Source organism: Aedes albopictus, chromosome 1 (assembly GCF_035046485.1).
Source record: "Aedes albopictus strain Foshan chromosome 1, AalbF5, whole genome shotgun sequence".
Classification (NCBI taxonomy): Eukaryota; Metazoa; Arthropoda; class Insecta; order Diptera; family Culicidae; genus Aedes; species Aedes albopictus.
Window position 1 is genome coordinate 202715447 of NC_085136.1, and position 25165 is coordinate 202740611.

Here is a 25165-nt window from a genome sequence, read left to right on the forward strand (position 1 = left end):
ATAACCGGTTCTTAGCCAACAGATTTGTATTTGCATTCAAATACATGTAGCATCAACACCGGCAGATGTACAAAACGATAATCAAATAAACACACTGTACGAACAATGGCATTATGTGTATTGGTGAGATCGCATCAACCAATCAGCAGAGTGAACTCATCGTTTGTTTGGTTTGTTTACTTTTCTTTCGAACGATTTTCTTTCCAGAGGGCGTGGCTTTCGGCGATGCTGGATGTGTGATGCAGCAGAAGCATGATGACAACCTGAAACGACAAACAGTTGTACAATCACCGTTCTTCGGTTACAGTGCTTTGATTGCCTTCTGTGCGCAACCGTTCTTTTCGCCTTCGAGGTCCGTGAGCGGTGTCCGTTCAGCGTGAGCGCGTTAACGAAATCACAGTGATAAAGTTTTAACCGTCTGTTGTCACTGCTTTTTACCTGAGTTCGGTCGCGGTTGCTGGATGCAAAAGACGCATTCGCGGTTGTTGGATGATAAAACTTGAAGAGCTATTAATTGAGTGAGCGATTGTTAATTTTGGAGTGAATCGAAGAGATACGATTTGAGGATTTAGTATGCACTTTGCTGAATAACTAATGATATATTCGATTTGAAATTCTACAAAACAAGTTTGGGAAGTGGTTTGATGACCTGTGAGTTTATTATTGTGGGTGTTTTGGTTTAACAAAAAAAAAAAGAAATGTGAATAGCGACGCAAATTACAGCAAGAAGAAGAAACAAGTGATAAAACTCCCGACGGAAAATTGGTTGTGTGTTTTTGTGAAGTGAAGTTTTGGAAAATTTAGCAAAATTCCGCCGCTATCGATAATGTCGTCTGCAACCCACGAGGATGATGATCTGGACCACGAACAGGAGATCAACGTGGATGCGGACTCGGATTCACACTCTCGAATGTCCTACAACAGCAATGGGTCAGAGGATATAGATCTTGATGGAGATGGCAACGGAAGCTCATGTTACGACGAATCGGATATTGTGAGGTACGATGTTGTTGGAATGCGACAACTATTGTGTGTTTAACCCTCGAACGATCGCGCTGTTGTATTTTGTACAACACGTTGAAAAAATCCCGGCTTTTGTACTCAGCATTAGCGTGGTGCTGACGCAGGTAGTCAACCGCGCGAGTTACGGAAGGTTAATGAAGCATTAGACGGAGTTACTGTGATAAGGCGGGCAACTTCGATAGTTCAGCAAGCTTATGAAATTTTGTGAAATAACCATAGTGATCCATTGTTCAGCTAATTTAAACGCAAATTAAAATTTTTCAAATGTATTTCTACTGTTAAATAGGTGCTTCTATTTACATTTTACGTTTTCTATGGTACATAGCCGAATTGAGGCTTTATATCAATGACAGAGCATACGGAATTTCCTCTTAATCTGCGAATATACATTTCCGATGACTAAGACCTGTACTTTAAAAAATTTCACCATAAAAATAATGTATAACTTTTGATTGAACGCAGCCAAGCAGCTGATTTTTTAAACAGTTACAGTATAGTATGTGTAGATGATGCCATATAAATTGCATGAAAACATAAAGCATTGTCGAAAATATCTCAGATACAAGAAAATGAGATTTTGGGAATTTCTGGAATCACTGTAATTTTTTTTTACCGATTCACAATTGGTGCTAAAACCACAGAGAACAGACATCTAAGTCCAGTTCCGAAACTGCGTAAGGAATTTAATGGCCATTTGAAATCGGCAACGCAAGTGGCAATAGCGTGGCGCTGCAATCGGTTAATTTCCCATACAAATTTAATTCACCACTTGAAATGTTTCAATTCACCACTGACTGTGGCAATATGTTGTTTGCTGGCGCTAGTGCTGTCATCATGTATTGGTTTGCAACCTTACTTGAGTAAAGATTCAAATCCTTACACAACCTTCTGAATGAAATTTGTTCTAGCCTGGATGTCTGTTCTCAGTGCTAAAACTTTTGGTGTTGGCAATTTCCTTGACTTCTTTGGGTATAGAGCATCCATGGAGTATCTTTGTACCTGTCACACGATAGGGTAAAAGCACAAGACTTCGCCCCTCTAAAATTATGCTCTAATCTTCGCCACTACATACAAAAAAAAAATGGAATTAGCATGTAAAGGGCGAAGACTAGAGCAGTGGTGAAGATTAGTGCTTTTCCCCCATACACATGCGGAATGGTCATTGCACAGACAAACAGACGTCTCACTCTACTCGCTCCTCATCGTTACCCTTTTTAACGGTTAGTTCAAATATTTTGTAGTTCGCAAATCGCTCGGTCACGGCGCTCGCATCGTTTTTGTTCCTGTTTGACGTTTGCTCACTACCGCCACCTATTGAGTGGTTTGCGTAACACAGCTTAATTAGCATTGGGCGATTATGTTTTCGTGACGATGATTTTTATCGCAATTTGTTCCAAGTGGTACGTCTGTTTGTCTGTGGTCATTGGTTGAGGAAACTCCCCGTTTATGACTGTAAAAGTGAAAATATAAACTGAGAAGCAGGCTTCGTCCCAGCACGTTACGCCATCAAGAAGAAGTAAGAAAAAACAAACGGACATCTCTTGTAGACATTGTGTCAAGTAGCGATTAGGAAATTGAGTGTTTGTGGTTGCCCCCAAGGGGAGTCATATCACCACCAATCTCTTGCACGCTTAGATAAAGTTACTCTAAAATGAGTGGGATTCACACAAAACTGAGCTAAACTGGAACAGCTCAAAAAATGAGTAAATTGCATTTCCAGCGACAGCGCTGGTCCAAGTGCGCAAATCTCATCAGTTTAAGCCGTATTGTTGATGATGTGCAGAATATTATACGGCTTAAACCAGTTGAGTTTTTGCACTTGGGCCAGCGCTATCGCTAAAAATGCAATTTACTCATTTTTTGAGCTGTTCCAGTTTAGCTCAGTTTTGTGTGAATTTTCTGACCTCGTGTCGTCATTCACCAAAACACACCGAGAGATCATCCGAATATTTTCCGTATTTTCCGGAATAACGTGGAGAGAAAATCGATGAAGAGAAATCGATCATTGTAGATACACCTGTATGATACTAAACGCGAGAATTTTACTTATAGAGTTTACGACTCACTCAAACTGGAAAGCACTATAAGTGTTGAATAATATTTTAGAGGAAATCTAGTTTGAATTAAAGACATATAATTTTGAAGATTTTTTCAGGAAATTTTATTGGAAATAAGTCAGAAATTTTATCAGGAACTTATCTAGAGTGCCCACTAAAATTTCTTCAGCATTTTCTATTAGAATTTCCCCCTTGATTTCAGAGTTTTGTGTAAAATTATTTTGGAAGGCCGCCAGACCCTCCACTAACATTCGCGTTAGAACAAATTTTTGTTAAGCGTTTATTCTCTATCATGATATACCATCGACTTCCTCAGAGATTGCATCAGGGATCCCCTAGGATATAATGCCGAGGGCACACTCGCGAAAAAACATTTTTTACTTTACATAAATTTCTTTTATCATTGTTTTCACGCTAGAGCTTCAAATCTGTTAGTGGATATCATCATTTTTTACAGATCTGCTTATTGTTTTTGATTGAAATTCATCCTCAACGGCATTGATATATTCATTATTACATTTTTGTAAAAATGATTAGTATTGTAGATTTTTTTCCATATTATATGTGCAAACATATATCTTCTATTTGAAGGGCCCCACAACACTGTGGTCCCGGGCCCCCACATTTGTTTATCCGGCCATGTTGATGCCATCGACCGTTGGATGAGAGAGCTGTCTTGACCACGTCCTTGAGACAGCTGGGAATAGGAAAGGATATTTGGTTGGATACATGCTGAACAGAGTAACAGAGACCTCTGCCTCTCTTATAGACATCACAGGAAGCTGGGAGTTTTGAGTGGTTCGGTAAAAGCCACAGGATACGTGAGGTCAACGTTCAACCACTTAAGTTTAAAAACAATATGCAGGAACGAACTCACTAAATTTTACAAATGTTGGTACTCTGGAGGTGAATGAATGAAATAACAGAAATAACGTAAAAATGCAAACGCAATGTTCCGACACCCCGACATCACGGAAAAGAACGTTTGTTAACGTGGCCGATTGCGCGTACAGCCTGCTGCGATGATCATCGAACAAATGCCACCATTCCTACGACGAAATTATTATCTCTCCCGGACAACAGGCTGTGGCATCGCCCAAACACATACGGGAAAACGTCAAAATGACGATGAAAGGCAGCCGCAGCACTCCATCGCGACAAAAAAAAACAATATAGTTGTAAATTATTCTTCTTCGCTACGGATAGTTTAAAAAAACTGTCACGCGTATGGAAAACCAAATTCTAATCACTTTTCCAATGAATATTTGCCGGTTCGTGTTGCACTACCAGCTGTTTTAAACCCACGTGACAAAACGCGATACTAGTCACCGCCGGTCATTCACCGGAACTGGTAGCAGCATCATCTAATCCACGTATGTGGCAACCCTAATCTCACCTAATGCATCTGACAGGAGCCAACATATATCGTATATCCACAATGGAATGCTTTGAGGATACACAAATGTTTACATACAAGATGTTGGATTCTTAAAAATGGCGACCTCGCACCCTGGTGATCTATACGTTTGTTGTTTCGAATAGTAAATGCAAATTGTTATAAGAAAAACAGGCAAATTTACATTGGAATAATTTTCAATCCATTCTTTTACCACGCCAAACTATTCATAAATGTTCATAAGTGCCCAATTACTAGACGCACGAAAACAAAACAAGGTACAGAATGAAGATTTTGCACGAGTCGTACTTTTATCCAACGAGGCTTGCCGTGTTGGATTATTACGACGAGTGCTGTAAAAATCGAGTTCTGCACCGAGTTGCGTACAAAATTTTTTGCAATTTCATAAATTACCACTTCAGGATAGTTTTTAACACAATTTTTTCATCAAACTGCACACTGATGTTCATAGCCATGCTTAAGAAAGTCTGATCTTAGCAGGTTATACTGTGCAGATGTCACCTTTTTTAATCCTGCGCCCATAAAGCATCAAGAAGTTGATCAAAACTGAAAACAGTGCTGTAACAGTTCATTACGCAACGCCAATCAGTGCTGTAATGAACCATTACAGCACTGATAATTTGGTGTGTGAAAGTAGGCCTTTTCCTGTCAGATTTGCGTGAAGTAAAACAAACTATTACGATGAGAAATTGCAAAAAAAAAACCTTACACTCACATGAATGCAACGCCAGTACGTTTGATGCTTACACCAAATTGGCAGATTGTTACCACGATGAACGAAAGATGCACACTTTTAACCGTTCCCCTATACATTAGTGAAATTCATTGACACAGATTTCAAATCTACTAAAACATGTATATCCCGGGAGAGGTCGCGTCGTGTACTGAGTACACGCACCTTGCAAAATGCACGCTTGTGATACACGGTGTGATCGTGATGTCGTTGAAGGTGGTCGAAGACGCGACTGCTCGATGGATATGTGAAATTTCAATGAGGTTTTGAACATCGAGGTTGTTGATGAAACAAGAATACCATGCCGAATTTATTACAAAATATACCCTCATCATACGCTCATACGGTTGCCATTTCCGCCGTAGAGTGAAACGAGCTTGTAGGTCAACCTTCGATGCCACACATTACAATTGTCTTGCACACCACGAAAGATCTTCCATAGCATACTCGGCACTCGAAACACAGAAAATTTTGAAAAATGAACATATTAATAAGGCCCCTTCTAACACTCTTTTGCTATATGATTAATTACATCTCAGCGCTTACAACCTCGAAATTTATTCTCTAAATATTATGTTCATTTAAAATGCACAGAAACAACCACAGTTTTCCTCCCCTTTTATGAAAACGTTGGCATAGCCTTCCTACATACACTATGCTCCAAGCGTTTGAAATCTAAACACCTCATGCATTAAATATTAATGATATTTTGCAATCTTTATACAAACATCTTAACCGAGTCTTCGCAAAAACTACTGCTTCACGAGAGCATATTGTAAATCAGTGGCAAAACACAAAGCTAAAACGGAACTCAGCCATCAGCCGCTATCTCACATTATCTTAATTTAAAATTCAATTTATTATAAACATTATACATCATGAATAATTGAGCTCCACTTGAATTTAATTGGGGAGAAAGATTTAAATCTATTGAACCTGTGTCAGACAGTTTGAAAAACATGACGAAAGCAATTGATACTAATATGGTACAATTTGTCATTACATTTTCTTCTACACAGTGACCATCAAACTCCTTCGGAACCCACGACGCGATCCCCCAACGAGAACCTGCCCTTCAGCATATCGAGGTTACTGTCAAAACCTTACGATAGCCATAAAGACAAAGACATTTCCGAGGATAGTGACAGTCAGAAAAACGAAAATCACATCACTGCCGGAGGGCTTCAGTACACGGCCGGCGCCCTCTACAGCTACCCAATCTATCCACCCGGCCATGTGCTACGAGTGCCTCCCCAGCGGGGTCCCTGCAATCCGCTGTCATGGTCACTGCCTCCGCTACATCCGGCAGCTCTGGCCCACCAAGCCGTCAAGGACAGACTGGCCGGTAAGTAAGCGTGCGCGCACCCTATCATTAATGTTGACACTAATTGAGAACGGCACCGTCATCGTCGTCGTTGTCGCCACCAAAGAGCATCGATTTTGGATACTTTGTTGTTTTAAGAAGACCGCTGGCTGGCTGGCCGTCGGTCCCTCCCAGAGTTTATAATAATTTCCGGTGGTTCGCTAGGATGTGAATCTTTGTCAAGAGAGAAGGAATATGTGCGTGTTTCATAGTGGGGAAGAATGAGGTAAACTGTGTTTTCTTTTGGGAAAATATAGTTTAGGTTCATATTTTATTTCAACAAACTATTGTGCATATCATTCATTGCAGAACTACCGCAGAACTTTTTTACCATTTCGGAAATGTTCATATAACAACATAAGTTACATAAATCGGCGAAACCAACTGGATTTGATGCGATCTCGCACATTTGTTCACCTTTCGTGGTACTTCTGAAGACTGATGCAATCAAAAAGTGAGCGTAATGTGCAATATTCTATCTCTGAAATGCATGAGTTGCACGATCGAAACTCTATTCCACCGAGCATCATGGCATAAATCTAAATTAAAAACATATTAGAATTAGCTGCACATTTTACATCGAATTCCCCTCATACGATTTGAATGCTAGACCTTTAGGTGAGGAAGACTTTTCGACTACCAACCAAATTGAAACTGGTAGTTATCTCTATCTGTACAAACGGAGGCACAAACGAAACCAATCAATTTTGATACTTAACAGACACGCTATCTTCGACACAGCGCATGCTTGCTTACTCCAGGTTCTGTGTATGTGCCAATGTACCGGTTATAGATCTTAGAGTTATAGACAATTTTCTCTTAATTCCTAAAGGTAGGGTGGATTGGATGATGCCAAAAAGCCCAATTTCTGAATGTCTTAATTACGAATTTACAGAATGCTTAAGTTTTATTTAAGGTCGGTTAATGACCACGTAGGCCAGTATTTGGTCATCTAAAACATCCTCCCAACCAGAGAGTAAAAAAAATCGAAGATTGAAAGTGAAGATTGACATTCTCATTTTCTCATTCGTGTTTGGCCACATTCATTGTCAGCTGAATGCCTCTCTTTTTTCATTCAATTCTCTGTCACGAATATTTTTTCGCACGTCGTAAAATGTGCTATGTCTGTTAACAGACGCACCATCCGACTTTATGGACAAATAGTGAAAATTGTCAGTGACAGAAAAATGAATGAATAGGTGAAAAAATTCATTCACCAAAATGAATTTTATTTTGATCCCTCGGTTGAGAATTTTCAAAATTCACGATGAATTTCATTCATTGAAAATGAAAATTTTAAACTCTGCTCCCAACTCCCTAGTAGACATTTGTCCGTACACAAATTTTGAAACTTGTATGGACTTGGCCAGATCGTCCGCCTCCCAAAAAGTTTATGTGGTTTATGAACAGCCGCCAAATAATATACCGTGAACAGGGATCAAATTGATCAATCAGGGGCAGAAGTTTATGATCATAAACTTCTTACCTCATCTAGTTCGAATGTGTCTAGAGATGTGTGTGGGCTTTTCAATTCTCAGAAACAGTTTGTCTTATATTATTTCTTTTAGGGATTTTCAATGTGCATATTACTTGCTTATTTGCAATTGCCACTATGAATTCCTGTTTTTTTTAAACGTATCATTTTTGTGGGACCTAGATTGTGAAATAATGCGTGTAGCTATCTTGAATATGCATTAGTTTAAAAAACTCATATTAAATTAAAAAGTAATTTTTGAGGTACAAATCACTTATTCTGAAGAGAATTGCATACCCACAAACATCATCAGCAATTTCAAAATTATGTTTTTAATTCTAACAATCTAATTTCCATGTCGTAAGAGTTTTGACGAGTTGTTTAAGTTAAGAAGATCAAAGTTAGGTAAACAGGGCCATTTTATAATCGTTCTGATGTTTAATTACCGTCGTTGGGGGTGAGAATGGGTCAAAAAAGGATACTCAAAGATTGTTTGTTAAATAACAAATGCAATTGAAGTCAGAATAACTTTTTATTTGGAATGTATACTCTTCTATGTGGTTATGATAGTTTAGCAAGAAAGTATCATATTAAATGAATTGCTTACTAAACTACAAATGATTGAAAATTGACCCAATCTCACCCCTTAGAGGGGGTGAGAATGGGTCAAAGTATTCAAAATCGCCTATTCAAAAATATAAGTTAATTTTATTGATTATATCTAGTAAAGCTACTTGAAATACGATGTAATCATTACGAATTAAGACTTAGGTAATTTCAAAAGATCGTAAATCCGCCTAAAAGGGCTAATACATCCGAAAAAATGGTTGAAATTTGATAAAATAACGTTTGCATGTTGTATCGCCATTTTTAGCCACCATAATCATCCTCATTTAAAGTTTCAACCTCCTTGAGAGGAGGGGGGGATTGCAATGAGGGAGGGGCGCATTGAAAGATTGATTAAAAAATATATTTTTAGTATACTGCATAAGACATGTTTAACCAAACCCTCCGTTATAAACTCTTACGTACATGATCTTTGGCCTCTATATAGCCAAAGCAAATCACTCCATCTCAAGATAGAGGGTCGATCAAATATTATGTTACACAACATTTCACATTATTAGAACCTCTCCCGCAATAACATTTAAAAAGATTTTTGAATATTTTTTTTTGTGCCCTAGCAAAACGATAGATTTATTCTTCTTTCTTCAGTATTTTCTATGTATTTTATGAATGATCCTTATATGACACTATTTTCGAAAAAAAAAAAGTGCTTTTATGAATATACTGTAACATGGCACCACTCCAACGTCAAATGGGGACTGGAAAACTGATTAAATTTTTAGATAAGTTTATGTGCACTCGATAATTTGCTTGACCCAATCTCACCCCCATTCTTAATATTTAGACATAGGGTCGAAAGTATTGACTTTCAAAATAAAAAGAGCAACGACAGCCCGTTTTTTTCATTGCATCAACCAGGTAATACCTACAGCTAACCACTTATAAGAAAATTTATGGTAAGGTACTTGTGTTAAACATTCCGAAGGAGAAATTTTTTCAGAGTGATTTACTAGTAGCTTCATCATATAAGTTTAGCCACAAATTTAACAAAAAACGATTATTGCCAAACATTTTAATCTGCATCATGACGTGTAAAAACATCTTCTCTTTGAAATAATATAAAGTTTTCAATATAAATTAGCGATAGTTGATAAGCTATTTCAAATTTTATATTTCTCCGTTTTGACCCAATCTCACCCCCCAGGCCCATTGTCACCCCCATCGACGGTACACTAGTTTACAAAATAAAACGAAAGTCGTGAACTTCTGTCTACGACCAAAATTTTTGAAGCACAATTTAGCGCTGATTTCGAAACTGACCTTCAAAAATTTTTAAGTAGAACAGTTTTTGAGTTTTAGCTAAATATCGAGTTTTACAACTTTTCAAAATATGTTGCGTTTTGTTCAACCAACTTTGAATCTTTTTCCATAAATTAAAAGCTGAATACAATACCATTCGATCATCTGAATACAGGTTTTGCGTCAGATTGATGAAATTCAAGATATTGGCGAGTTTTAGGGACAATCTCCTTAAATTTTAGCAAAATTCCCAAAAAAAATTGAAGAAATGATTTTTTTTTAATAGGAAAAACTCAATTAAAAAAATCTTTCTTTACGTTTATTTGACATATCATATGTAGGCGAGTTACAGTAAAAATTTCAGCTCAATCGGAGCATTGATTACGGAGAATGAGATGTGTGAAGTGAGCGACTTTGCTTAAAAATAGAACAAATATCGATTTCATAGCATCAACCTTGTATGGAAAGTCGAAAAAATTTCCGCTCTACTATATTTTTTTTCCTTCGCGTTTTCGAACTCAGGGCATGATTCTACACCAAAAATGATCATCAGCTTACCGAGTTCAAAAATGCTGTAAACTAGTGTTATATACGTACTTATCAACTTTGCCCCAGAGTAGGTTTTTTTTGAGTTATGGCTGTTTACCTAATATTGTTTAGTCTGGTCTAGTCTAGTCTATAAATAGGTACACAGCCATCCATAGAAAGAATCTTGGAAAATTATAGAATCGACTACTTCTACCAATTATAATGCTTGCAGTACATAGGAAATGCCCTACAGGTGTTAAAGTGACCAAGGCTACTGTGCACTGCTCATAATCGCATAGTCGATGTAATAACCATTGACAATGTCAGCATTCACAAGCTAATATCTATCACATGTGCATAATTCAGGCCAAACATATCTAAAGGTCCAATCTGCAGAAGAGGGGCTCTCTTTCGTTAATATCTCAGCTGTTTATTTGAATTATGATTCTCTCCTTGCATAGAACGATGGTTAAAACAATCGTCTTTTGATTTGTACTGTAAAAGTAGTTGAAGAGTGTACCATTACATTGCAATAATTGAAAGAGAGGGTGAACAAAGAGAGCCTCTCAAATGCAGGCAGGACCTATTGAAATGTTTGGCCTGAATTGTGACCAGTTTTATTCAATAGAGCACAAGATCTAATTACAAGCTTGATGTCACGTGAACAAAATCTTTAACTTTCCATAATTCATTGTTAAAATTTCAAAAATGTATTGAAAACATCAGTGGCGCTTATGTCAACTATGCGAATATGGACAGTGCAGTATTATTGGATTTACAATAAAGTCATTGATTGGGGTCATCCCGTACCAAACACCTAGCTTTTGACAAAACAATACTAATAAGGTTAATGTTTATGCAAAAATTCTTTTGATAATATTTGAATTGAAAAATATGTTATCCGCAGAAGTTGTTCAAAGTGATCAATTTGTCACCAGATTACGGTACTTAAGAATATTCAGCCTCAAGCGTTTGCTCGTATATAAAGGGCCCATAAAGCCACAGCTGTGCAGGCGTGGGTTTTCAGGATGTCCATGCTGAGTGTGACGAACTCGATTCCCAGTCGGTCAAACAACTTCTAGGTAAGGGAACGTCCCCAAATGACGTAGCATTTTAGGGGGGAGAAGGCGTCTGGGATTGTGTATCGAGCCATGTATTAGGGTATGGTAAAATTTTCTACGTCATTTATGGACGCTGCCTAAGAGTGATTTCCTTGGGCGAAGATAATCTTTGAGCCTGCCACACGATATACACATGCACATTGACAGAAGAAGCTCTTAGTTAATAGCTTTGGAAGTGCTAATAAAACACTGAGCTGAGAAGCAGGCTTTGTCCTAGTGAGGACGACGTCAAGAAGAAGAAGAAGAAGCGTTTTCTCGTGATCTATATGAATAGTTTTCTCAATACTTCCGTTCCAAATCCCATAAAGAAAATTCAACGAAATTCATTAAGTATTTCTGCTGAAATTCTTCAAAAAAATGTTCTCCATGACTTTTGCAATTACATGCAAAGTACATCATCGAAATTTACAATGTACAGTATCGGTCATGTTTAGAGTTCCGCTGGAATCCGGTTTAGTAACTACCCATGTAACAATGACAGCTGAATAACAGCTTATTACTCATGTTCCATGCACTACGCAACTTCCACGCTTTGCCAAAAGCGGCCTACTACACCGTGATGCGTCAGGCAAAAGTACGTTAGATCGAATGAGTTGAAAACCAATGCCGGGTAGCCTAGCTCTAGTTAAATGCTTTGATTATGTTATATATACCTTGAAAGAACAGCCTATTTAAAAAAGATTTTTTTTGGATAGGAGAGCTAGTGTTGTAGTGTTCTCTTGGTGGTGGTTGGAACAATAATGATTTATTAGATACAGCTAAATGTCAATGATACAATTCATGGCTACTACGATCCTTCAATCTTTCCCTTCTTTTATACTTCTATCAAATATTTCTATATCTAATACTTGTTAATATTGAATAAGATCTTCATTGTCTTTATACATATACAGTGAACATTCAGTCCAGACTCCTGACCAACCGGTTGTGAAGAAGTGTGATCCACAAGTTAATTAATTCGACTGTCATCCAGAACCAAAGTGCCAGTAGTGCGACATGTGCGTTTCTTCTTCCGACTGCTGTTTCACGAATGAGAAGTATCTGAAATAATGACTGAAATAATAGGGAATTCGACTTGGATATAAAGAAACAGTAATAAAATCAACTCAGCCATTATTTTAGCTTGTTAGTAATACAGCTGTCACATCTTCCAGTTTCTTATTTTCCTGAGCCATCTATGTTAATAATTTCCTTGTGATTTCATTTTTGTAATATTTTCTTTTTTTTTAATAGTTTTGAAGTCTTGATACGTTTCTTATGTAATGTTATCTTCAAATTTGAGACAACCAACGTGTTAATTTCTCTGCAATTGAGTTGTTTAGTAAATAAAATATTGGTATTTTCTATAGCCTAATCGATAGAGCTTATTTTTGGGTGGAGGATCCAATGATAAAATAATCCGGGTACCCCTAATGATCCCAATTGAAGTACATGCTAAATTTATATATGTTAGATATAAAATCAATTCTAGTCATCATCTATAGTTGAGATTTTGTCTTTTGTAATGCATTTTTTAAACTAGGTTTTTTACCTAAAATTAATCAAATTATAATTGTTTCAAATGTTTTGTTGAAAATGTATCACACTATTTTTATTCAAAACATTTATCAAAATCATGTTTCCTAGAATCTTTGTTATTGTATTATATTGCATGTGACGCAACACTATTTGACATATTCGCTGTTTCACAAAAAATATTATACACCAGTAGTACCAAATTCGTAATGCCAGTTATACGCCTTTGGTGTCGGAAAACTAACTATGATTATGGCTGTGGTATTTTAAAATAAAGTTATGCAATCAACGTTTTGCTATAAACATTTATCATGTGACATGGAATTTTAAAAATACAATTAATATACTTAATCAAAATATTCATTCAGATCGAAATTTAAATCCAGTCATCCTTGGCATATTTGTAAGAATTGTTGTGCCATAGTAGTATGGCTCTATTTATACATAACAGCTACTCTATTTATACATGAATAGTAATTATTGTTTCTGTTAAAGTGTATACGTTAAACTCCGTTTCATTCTAATAGAAATTTGTGTTTTGGCAATTTAATGAATGATAATAGTTTCTTCAATTTATCTACAGCCAGCTTGCCAGCAGGCGGTTACATCCAAAATTATTTTAGTGACTAGTGATAAGTGTGAAACTATGTATGTTGCATGAACAAGACGTTCAAGTATGCCCTTTCAAGTTACAGGTTTTAGGATGTTTCGTAAATTTAAACCTTGTACTTTATCTTAAACTGATCATTGTAATAAGGTGACATATTTCTATAATGCGAAATGTGTTCGACTTTTCTATGTACACATATCTAATTGTATGGAGTATTGTAAAGTTCACATAAAAATTTAACCTTCCAGGACACGCGCCATCAAGCAATGAAACTGCTACGCACTCGGGTTGTGTTGAACTTTTTACAACAGCGCGCATGCTGAAGGGTTAATGGAGCATTGTCAATTGAATTTTAAGCATTTTCAAGTGCTGTGTACTGTATGTGAACTTGATAGTCGCCTACATCTGGGTTATATGTGTGATATGCGTCCTATTTTTGAATATGTAAAACACTGTAAACTTCACACTAAAACAATATTTACACGTTAGCTTGCACGTTAACGTTCCAATTTATACATCAATAATAAATGGTAATCGTTTTACCGTGATTTGCTTTGTACTTACGCATTGTTGTTATTCTTTTGGTTCACATGTATGCTTATCCAGGTAACCGATAGGGTTTCTTTATAGAGTAGAGCTTACTGCATTTCCCTTTGAATTCGGTTTTCAGTTTTGAAAAGTAATACATCTGCTGCTGAACTAGCATGCGATAAATCAGCTCAAGCTAAAATTATTCAATGGAAATATTTCTACCAGTCTCCAGTCTCCAGTCTACAGTTAGCCTAGTGGTTAAGGCTATGGATCGCCAATCCGGAGACGGCGGGTTCGATTCCCGTTCCGGTCGGGAAAATTTTCTCGACTCCCTGGGCATAGTGTATCATTGTACTTGCCTCACAATATACAAATTCATGCAATGGCAGGCAAAGAAAGCCCTTCAATTAATAACTGTGGAAGTGCTCAAAGAACACTAAGTTGAAGCGAGGCAGGCCAAGTCCCAGTGGGGACGTCGTGCCATAAAGAAGAAGAAGATTTCTACCATATACATTGATCAGTAAATATATTTTCGCAGAGTAAAAAAATTCACATCGAGATGTTCCATGAAGTGATCTCGTCTTCTGTACTTCGGGTTCCTCATGTTTACAGTTCTACAACTAAAATCCAAGTGGTATATATTGTGAAAACTAAACACAAGAAAGCCATCCCTAAAAGTACCAGAACTTTTTCTGCGACATTCAATGAATTGGTCTCCGATCTGCTCTTCGGGTTCTCTATAGTTTAAATTGTCCTATGAAAACATGATTTAGCTTCATCCAAAATTCTGGGATTTCAGTAAGATGTATATCTAGATAGGAACTTCATCCCTAAGAACAAGGACATGTCTAGTCAAAGCGTACAATTTAATATAGATACTTCATCCCTAAAAGAGCCAGATTTTCCGCCTTGAGATGCATCCTGAGGATCGCCTCCAGGTCTCAAGCTGCATAACCACCGGGTCTCATAATTCACCTAGCGTACTTCATCCCTTTGACTGGGTTCCACTGTTTAACAGCAGTGTACTTCATCCCATCAACAGGGTTCCGCCTTTCCATCTACTTCAAGTAGATCTGCGTACTTCATCCCATATTATTGGGTTCCGCATCGGGAATCGCCTCTGGATTCCATTTTCAGCGTACTGTCATCCCATTCTTTGGGTTCCGCTCTATATGTGAGCTTCATCCCAAGAAGTTCATCTCTGGGACTCACATTGTCTTTGCTCTGGGTCCAAATCTTCCCGGCTGGATTACATCCCTAAGATTCTCGGATGACTTTTCCTTACCATAAAAGTAATCTCTTAGAATCCGGGTCCACCGTCAGAATTCTGGAGGCATCCCTAAGAGCAATCCTTTCCGGGTCCAGGCCTTCTCGATTGGATTTCATCCCTAAGATTCTGGGTTTTACAAATGAGCGGAAATGTCCCTCAGCGTAAAAATCATCCCTGAGAATCCGGGCTCAATCGTCAGGACTACTGTAATCATCCCTAAGAGCAATTTGTTTCCTCTTTCACCATGATTTACATTTCTCCTCGAGATTTTTTTTCTTTCATGTTGCTTGAAATATGGAATTTGGTTTTGTATGAGCCCAGTTGTTCTTCTAACTTTCACAAACTTCATTTTCCTTTATTTATCCCATCCTCGTCGCCAAATGTAGTGTTCTCTTGGTGGTGGTTGGAACAATAATGATTTATTAGATACAGCTAAATGTCAATGATGCAATTCATGGCTACTACGATCCTACAAGTGGGACCGCCCAGAATCATAGTTTAAGGAATTATTAGTATGCTTCAGATGCGAGATATGTTGCAGGTAATTAAAGATCTTCATGGAGCCCAAAAAACTTTTCCCACCATTTATGAAGGAAGTTATAATCTCTACTTTTTATCGTGCATAAGCATAACATATAATAGGGGTACTCACTAAACAGATTAAATTGCTGCGTAATGCGAGGTATGCACTTCAAACGGAATCGCTCAAGTAATTTTCGTTCAGTGCATTATTTTTCCGTGACCCGAATGGTCAAAAAATTTAACACAGCAAGCCCCATTTGATTTGACGTTTCGTTTCAGCTCCGTACTAGGATCCGGAATAAAGCGACGCTTTTTCATTTCTTGAGCGATTCCTTGCCTGAATTTTCCACGCATCGAGATCTTGATCGTGATAGGCCAAGAAATTTCTTGCGATCAGCGTACTACCCATTAGACCTGTTCACTTTGAAACTTTTTTTCTCCGATTCTCCGTGACACATCAAATTATCAATCCACATGTAAAACCAAGTCTTCAGTCCAAAATTGAGCCAAATTGATGAAGATTTAAAGGTGTATCAAATCGATTTTGTGTTTTTTTAGCCGTTTTCACAGAAATTTACTCAGAAATTCACAAAATTGCTCCGAAAAGATGCCGGAGATACCGTTAAGATATAGTTAGAACAATACTCTACAACTTTGCCGAAGACACTACGGTGTTTAAATTGCGTATTTCGAAGTTATTCAACAATTTTCGTTAAAAAATCACGACAAAACACGATATTTTTACGATTTTACATATAAAAGCCATGTAATTTTACATTGTTTTAGGTGACTAAATTAATTTGCGATTACTCCTTTGTGTAACGAACATTTCGTCCATACATCGTTTTTGTGTAGGAATTCGTTTTCATTGATTAATTATCAAAAGTATGTCACGTTGATACTAAAAATCGCACAGAGTTACCAGCACGAATTAAAACAAAGTTACCCATGATTAAGACGTCATGCCATCGTATTCTAATGTCTTTTGATTCAAGTATCAGAAATGGTGCGGATGGTAAGGCTCAAGCTTGCGGATCAGAAGGTCCCAGGTTCAAGCTCAAATACATGATAAACTTTTTTTTTCTTTCTTTGTAGCAGTTAGGATGATGAATCTGCCATGACTTACACGCAATCTCCCAAAGAATAATGATCGGGAGCTGCCAATTAAGCCCATTTTAGGACTTGCTAGATATTTAGTTTATACTTGTTGACAATAAATCGTCTCGACGATATCAGCTCGGCGAAATATTTAGCATCTGTTTGATAATGATCAATTTATCTAAAACAATTCAATACGATGATGGAACTGCTTCTACGGTGCTATGATGCCAAATTGCAATGAGATGCAGTGCGTAGTTTCATCAACTTATAGCAGGATCGAGACGCAAAAAAATGCTATTCCAGGACTCGAACCTTGAATCTTCGAATCCACAATCTCATGCTCAACCAACTGCACCAAATTTAAACTGATGCAGATGAGACAAAGAAGTGTAATGACGTTCAAATCATGGGTAACTTTGTTTTATTTTATGCTGGCAACTCTGTACAATTTTTAGTATCAACGTGACGAACTTTTGATAATTAGTCAATGAAAACGAATTTCTACACTAAAATGATGTATGGACGAAATGTTCGTAACACATAGGAGCAATAGCTCATAAAATTAGTCACCTAAAACAATGTAAAATTACATGACTTTTACATGAAAAATCGTAAAAATATTGTATTTTTTGGTGATTTTTTAACGAAAATTGTTGAATAACTTTGAAATACGCAATTTAAACACCGTAGTGTCTTCGGCAAAGTTGTAGAGTATTGTTCCAACTATATTTTAACGGTATTTTCAGTAGCTTTTTGGTGCAATTTTCTGGATATTGAAGTACATTTTCGTGAAAATGCTCGAAAAAACACAAAATCGATTTGATACACCTCTAAACCTTTATCAATTTGGCTCAATTTTGGACTGAAGCCTTGTTTTTGCATGTGGATTGATAATTTGATGTGACACGGGTAGGTCAAAAAAAGTGAACAGGTCTACTACCCATAAGCCATGATTTTCTGCTTATTAAAAATGTTCCATGAATTTGCGAATGAAATAATCAAAGATTGCCTTGGTTTAATCAGTTTACGCTGTTAAATGAATCCCCCTAATGTTTTTTTTTTCATTCATTTGCAATTTACAAATCCGTGAGTCCTTCAATTAGTTCTTTTGCTCAAACTAAATTTGTAAAACCATTGGAAATCAAATTTGGAAAAAAATACACAGTGGCAACTACCGAAGGAAAAAAGATAAATATCTACAAACAAGCTGCTTAATTGACTCAATGAATGAAACAACCCAAAGATGTATTCAGTAAAGTAGCGCAATCCTCCTAAGCAAAGCGGAAACAAGAGTAAAGAACAAACGACAAAAAGGTACAATTCAATATCCGGATATGTACCTCCCTGGGTGTTTGGCTGGCGACCGATCAATTTAAGTGCAGACCCTTGTTTCCCATGTGGTGATGGTGATAACCGAAATTCTTTCGTCTGCTCTTGCTTGCTTTAGACCGAGACGAAATGGTTAGTCGTTGGTGCTCTGATTCCGTATGTCATCCAGTGACTCAATGAATGGCTCCTTAGAATGTAAAAGTTGTCACCACATTATTGCTAAGCGGATAGGTGTCGCTCAGGAACCAATCAGCTATGAATGACGTTAATTGATATTAATAGATCGTTTGGCGGGAAAAGATAACAAAGCGGCTGCAGAGCGTCTGGCTGGCTGACCGCTGAGTCATTTTTGTCTTAGCCTTGATTTATTTTGTTGTAGGTGAGATTTGGTTTTTGGATTGTTTTATTTCTTGTTCGAAGTTCCAGACTCCAATGACAGCACCCAACAACACAGTTCCTATTTCCCACCAGTGTTGTGGGGAAAAAGGTTATTATGAAAGATATATATTGTGTCAAATATCTCTTGATTCTGATGATCTGTAGATAGGCCGCCTTCAACAAAGTTTTTTCTTATCTGTATTAACAAGATTTTTAAACCCAGTTAATTTCAGGACCCACGGCTTTACGGCTTTTGTAGCAAAAACTCGCGTTTTCTGAGTTTGGCGGGAGAGGTCTTACGAGGTCCGATCTACGACAACAAAGTTTTTTGAAGGACAAACATACTAGAATACGATTAGTTTACTAAAAATAACATCTACATTCATATTTAAAAATTTGGGATTTCAAAATGTCTAAGACTTTTAAAGGTGTATCTAAAAATATTCAAATAGTCTCCATGAACCATCTCCAATAACCGGCTTTGTATACTCTTCTAGTTTTATCACAGCGTCTCACTTGAGCTTGTACAATATCCGCCAGCTGTTTTTGTTCTACCACAAGTCTATCAAAAACTGATGATAGCTGTCTGTCCAAGAATAAAAAAAAAAACACAACATAAGGTTTATGCACCCAGTGCCACGACAAGATGATGATGATGTTCGGCCCTATAATTCAATATCACCCGCACTGTCAGGGAACAGACAGAAGGCAACCAGTTTGTGTTAGGGAAAAAGAAACCCATCGCGCACGCTTTGCTGATTGTTTTAAGTATGGGGTCATCCCCGAGAGGACGGTCCCATTATGTGAATTTTTGGGACATGCCGAGGCTATTCCGTTTCCGTACCTACCTGTTATTTCGGGAGGTCGGCCTAAACCGTGCTAATAATCTTGTTCCGATGAGTCAGAAATGATTATAAAGACAGGAACAGAAAAGGTATTTGGAACTGCTTTTTAAAAAGATACATACCCAAACAAGCAGAAATCATCATGATTGGATGTATGCTCACATTTTTCATTGCAATTGTAATATGCATTTTGTGATTTTCCGATCGTTAGATTTCTAAATCAAGGAGATTCATTGTTGTTATTGATTTTCATGTGGATCAATAAGATAAAACAGAATTGCAACAGTAAATTTGCTTTATTGTTTACTACACTCGAGCAACAATGGAATGATAATTTTCTCGATAGCTATAGCACGCCTACTGCAATGCTCCCAAAACTACAACCTTAACTATTACTTTTTTACTATATCTTGCATATGCCAACACTCCTCCTCAAGAAATACATAGCTCTCCTCTTATTTCACAATCAAACATTCATCTCCAAAAGCTAGACTTAACAAATACTGGCGTGAGTGAGAATGGAGTGGAATTTGCGAAAAAAAATTACCCGTCCTCTCGGAGATACTCTAACTCACGACTCCTTCTCACTAGACAGGCGCGGTGCTAACTTCACTACTAGAAGACTCGAAGGTTTAGTGACTAGCCTGAATTCAAGTTCAGCTTGAAATTCTGAGCTTTTCCACAGACCGCACTTCTTTCGGATGAACTAGATGTCCATCGACATAACGCATATATTGTATATGTAAAGCCTTGGCGAGAGCGTTTTGTTTTTAGTGTGTTAGAAGTTCACACATATCTCATCGATGACTGTGTCGAAAAGATCGCGTGGTGAGTGGAAAGCTTCCAATGGGTCGCAACGTTCTCCAAATTCATCTTTAATGGAATGGTCTGCAATGCCAGCTCATTCTTCGATGAACATTTCGTTGTTATTTGTCTCTCAGGTAGCAGCTCATCACTCACCAGTGACCAGAGTCCATCTCTGCTATTCTGCTATTATCAACGCATCCCCTGGCTTTCGCCCATCTGAGTTGTCTTTTCACTAGGCAATACGTCTACCAATTGATGTTTATGGGCTTGCCGGACCAAGTCATGTAGCTAAGCCAAACACCCCACCTACAACTGTTGGGTAGGCACCATTGTCCCGCCCACTGGTCTTTTACAGCTAGTTGTAGGTGCATGTGTGCGTGTAAGTATTGGTGTATGTGTGTTAGTGTTGGTGTATTGTAGGCGCCAACTCGTTCTAATTCACTCTGATTGCTAACACCCTATTGAACCATTACCCTCAAATCTGGCAATCTATGAAATAGAATGAGTTAAGCGCCTGGAATAATAGTCAGTTAGTCAAACAAGGAATATTAGTATTAAAGTGAAGATACAATGAAGCAACGCCCCGAACCTCGAGAGCACAAACCCCAAGAACGAAATGACAGGCTGCGTGAAAAGTCAATCGACTGGCCACCACCAGTGAATAACCAATCAAGCAAACCCTCCAGCACAAACCACCACCAGCTCTCTCAACCTGCGCCCAACAAATCCGAGGCACAGCCCAGCCATAGCTTCACCTTAAAACCAAAATCTAGATTGCAGAGCACAATACTTCCCAAGTAACCACGCAGCTCGGGCCGCAAATCACGCACAACACGTCACAAATGAGACAAACACTACCCCCGTACAACCGAAACCGATCTAGGGTAGATAAGGGTCTCTTTCCACTACAACCCCGACTCAATTGCACCCACAGGGAGCGCACCCCACACACACACTGCACTCATGCATCCATCACGACCCGAGCCGCACGGTCACCTGGGTTGCTTCTAGAGATGGGCAATCAGATCCGGACCCGTTGAAAAGATCCGGATCCGTGCAGTGAGTGAGCGAACCGTGGTTCTTTTCCAGAGAGAGCCGAATCACCCTCCGCGTGCCTCTGTACGAAAGACCCGAGAAAAGAACCGTTCGCTCCTCTTTGCATCGCTCTCTGGATTGCTTGAAGCTCATTCTCTCAGACACAGCACACGACACTCACTCTCTTGATGTGTTATAGACGAGTGCACCGATGAACTGAATTCATCGCGGTCCGAGAATTTTGACACTAGAGCGGGGTTACTTCCAATCAGAAGTGAACGATTTCCAATCAGAATCGAACAATTCTGATTGGGAATGGCCCCGCTCTAGTGTCAAAATTCTCGGACCGCGATGAATTCAGTTCATCGGTGCACTCGTCTATGGCATTCCCGCATCCATCTTACCCGACGTCTCCACTAGACAGAAATGTTTTGCCATTTTGCTGGACAGATGTGTCATGACAGAAATGTTCTCTCGCTGTTTGCATGGAAAGCAGCGTTGTTGATCATATCTGTTACGTTTTCTCTTTCTGGCAGCAAAATAACAAGACATTTCTGTCTAGTGGAGACGTAGGGTTATACCCTAGCAGCGTGTTTGAGTCGATCGAGTCAGGCCGCCCAGGACAGTCGGATCAGGGCTCTCCCGATTGAGTATCGTGTGCGTTGTTAGCGGACCGCATGCATGAATTCTTCGCCAGTGAACAGAACGCGGTTGGTATACGACTGTAGTTATGAGGGCTCGTAGCCACCGCTGGCTGTTTAGCTGTGGCGTGAGGAAAAAGCACGTGTCGTAAAGTTATTACTGCTCAGTGCTGTACTGAGCCGCAGATCCGTTCAGAAGATCCGGTTCACAAGAGTGATTGATCCGACTCGGTTCCGATCACTGAAGTGAGCCGTTTTGCCCACCTCTAACTATCTGCATGACCTCACCCAACCCGTAACGCAGAGTTTAAATCCCTCTCTTGCATTACAAAGCAGTCCCTCTTCCCAAAGTTTGTGCGTGGTATAAATGAGATTATAAAGCTGAAGAAATCGTCACCAACACAACCGCCAACAATGAGCACTCAATGGTGTCGGCAGAATCAATGACGACCTCCTCAGTCCCAAACCCAATTATCCTACACTACCCAAGTAACCACAATGCTGAAGCCGTACGCACTGCACGTACGAAGTACATACAGACCTACCCGCACCGCCTAAACAAACCACCTAGGCCGAACACAAGCGAAAAGCGGCGCCACCACTGTTAAACCACGACTATGCTTGTAGGTATAATCGCAATTCAGCAATCGTAGATCCATTCCCCGCTCCTACTCAGCCCTAACGATCCATAGCAATGCTTGTCAATATATGCACCCCACGCCCACATACGCAACCCCCACAACCCAGCAGTATGGTCACTTGAGTATCCCTGGGATTTTGATTACATGATGGTCAGGGGTCACAGCCATCAAAACGTTCCACACTTTGCCAGGGCTTGCGACCTGTAACCATGATGATTTCCGCAATGGGAAACCATGATGGCTAGCGGTGTTACCAGTGACCAGAGTCCATCTCTAGTCAAAAATTGCTTAGCACGTATCCTTCAATATTCGTAGTTGTCGTATCCCAGTCGTTTAAAGTTCAGATTGGTGGCATTCATCATTCTTCACCAAAACTTCACGTCACTCTTCAACAATAAGTACTTACCTTACCGGTCAGACTAAGGCCCGAGTGGCCTCTGCTATACATAGTAGCCGTCTCCAAGCTATTTGACTACTATGAGTAACAATAAGTAGGTCCACGTTTCACTTCGCTAGTGTTATTTACCTGTAGCCAGTGGTGGAAATGGATCGCGAACGTGTGCTTACGCGCTACAAAAAAATGCCATCGCATCGCAAGCCTTTGCTGTGCGATTGTGTTCGCACGTTTGTGGCTCACGATCGTACGACACGAACGCCAACGAGTGCATCGCATCTTTTGCAAGCGCGATGCTTTTTTATTTTAGAGGTTCGCGGCCGATATTTTTGTAATGAAATCAAATAATGGTAAACTTTTCCGTCGATATCATTTATTGGTATGGTACCTGACCAGTATAATCATAAAACACCCAACTAATTACCTTTAAGTGTACAAAAAATGGCAACAAACCAAGTGCTCTACATTGTGATCCTTCTGGCGAACCAACTGCGATTCTGCTCGTTCGACATTTGTTTTGTGTTGGTTCGTCGATTCGGGAAATCGTGAACCGTTCTCTCTTTTTGGGTTCGCGAGCGCGTGAGCAAAGATTGTGTTTGATGCGAACCAAAAAACACGTCAAGCGCATGATGCTTTCCACCACTGCCTGTAGCTGGGCCCCAACCTGTTGGATTGATTGAATAAAACCGATAATGCAACAATAAATAAATTTGCTTTATTGTTTACTACACTCGAGCAACAACGGAATGATAATTTTTTCGATAGCTATAGCACGCCTACTGCGATGCTCCAAAAACTGCAACCTCAATTATTACATTGCTACTATTTCTTGCATATGCAAACAAAAACCGCGCTCCTACTACAGTTCAGTCATCTTGACAATACACATCGTTCTTGATGTGACGGCCACTCCAACGAATCCAACGATATGTTCCTTATCTGCAACTCGATGACTTCGTCCTCGATGTTGTAATGCTGCTTCACCAGTATTGGATACAGCTATAGGTACTCCCATCACGCAACTCCTTTCGCAGACCTCTCAGCTAAGGCACCCTACACACTACTCAAACCGTTTGACCAACATTGCCACCGCCCCCAGGTTGGTCGAACCAGCGAATGTTTCTGCAACTGTATGACGAACTGCCAAATCGTGTTGCACCAACATGTCACTTTGGTTGCACCAACATCCTTTCCCATTTGAAATCGCACTATGTTTGTGCAACAACACTACACACGGTACGATCGGTTCGTCAAACATTGGCTCCGCCCACCGTTGGTTTGAGTAAAATCAAACTGGTTTGATTTTTGCCGACCAAACCGTCAACCGTCAAATCGGTTTGACGAACTGCCAAATCGGTTCGTCAAACAGCATCACACACGGTCAAACACAGCACCAACTCAACCACCAACCTGGGGGCGGAGTCAATGTTGGTCAAACCGTTTGAGTAGTGTGTAGGGTGCCTAAGGCACCCTACACACTACTCAAACCGTTTGACCAACATTGCCACCGCCCCCTGGTTGGTCGAACCAGCGAATGTTTCTGCAACCGTATGACGAACTACCAAATCGTGTTGCACCAACATGTCACTTTGGTTGCACCAACATCATCCCCCATTTGAAATCGCACTGTGTTTGTGCAACAACACTACACACGGTACGATTGGTTCGTCAAACATTGACTCCGCCCACCGTTGGTTTGAGTAAAATCAAACTGGTTTGATTTTTGCCGACCAAACTGTCAACCGTCAAATCGGTTTGACGAACTGCTAAATCGGTTCGTCAAGCAGCATCACACACGGTCAAACACAGCACCAACTCAACCACCAACCTGGGGGCGGAGTCAATGTTGGTCAAACCGTTTGAGTAGTGTGTAGGGTGCCTAATGCATTGTGGATTTACCGGCTACTTGTATTCTACCGGTCGCTTCAGTATGGCCTCCAAAGTAGCCGTTTTAAAAAAAGTGT

At 39.2% G+C, this 25165-nt stretch overlaps 1 protein-coding gene across 4 annotated transcripts in view; it reads left to right on the forward strand.

The window, feature by feature from the left end:
• Window positions 1–124: 124 nt before the first annotated feature.
• The window catches only part of LOC115263717 (T-cell leukemia homeobox protein 3), a 131539-nt gene continuing 106498 nt past the window's right edge, over window positions 125–25165 (forward strand). For 2 of the 4 annotated variants that reach the window (XM_029866960.2, XM_029866961.2), the window contains exons 1-2: window positions 125–999; window positions 6250–6575. In XM_029866960.2, the coding sequence (XP_029722820.1) occupies window positions 827–999; window positions 6250–6575 (499 nt within the window). In that variant the 5' untranslated portion in view covers window positions 125–826. The remainder of the gene's footprint in view (window positions 1000–6249; window positions 6576–25165) is intronic. The other 2 variants (XM_029866962.2, XM_029866963.2) reach the window with 1 other exon arrangement.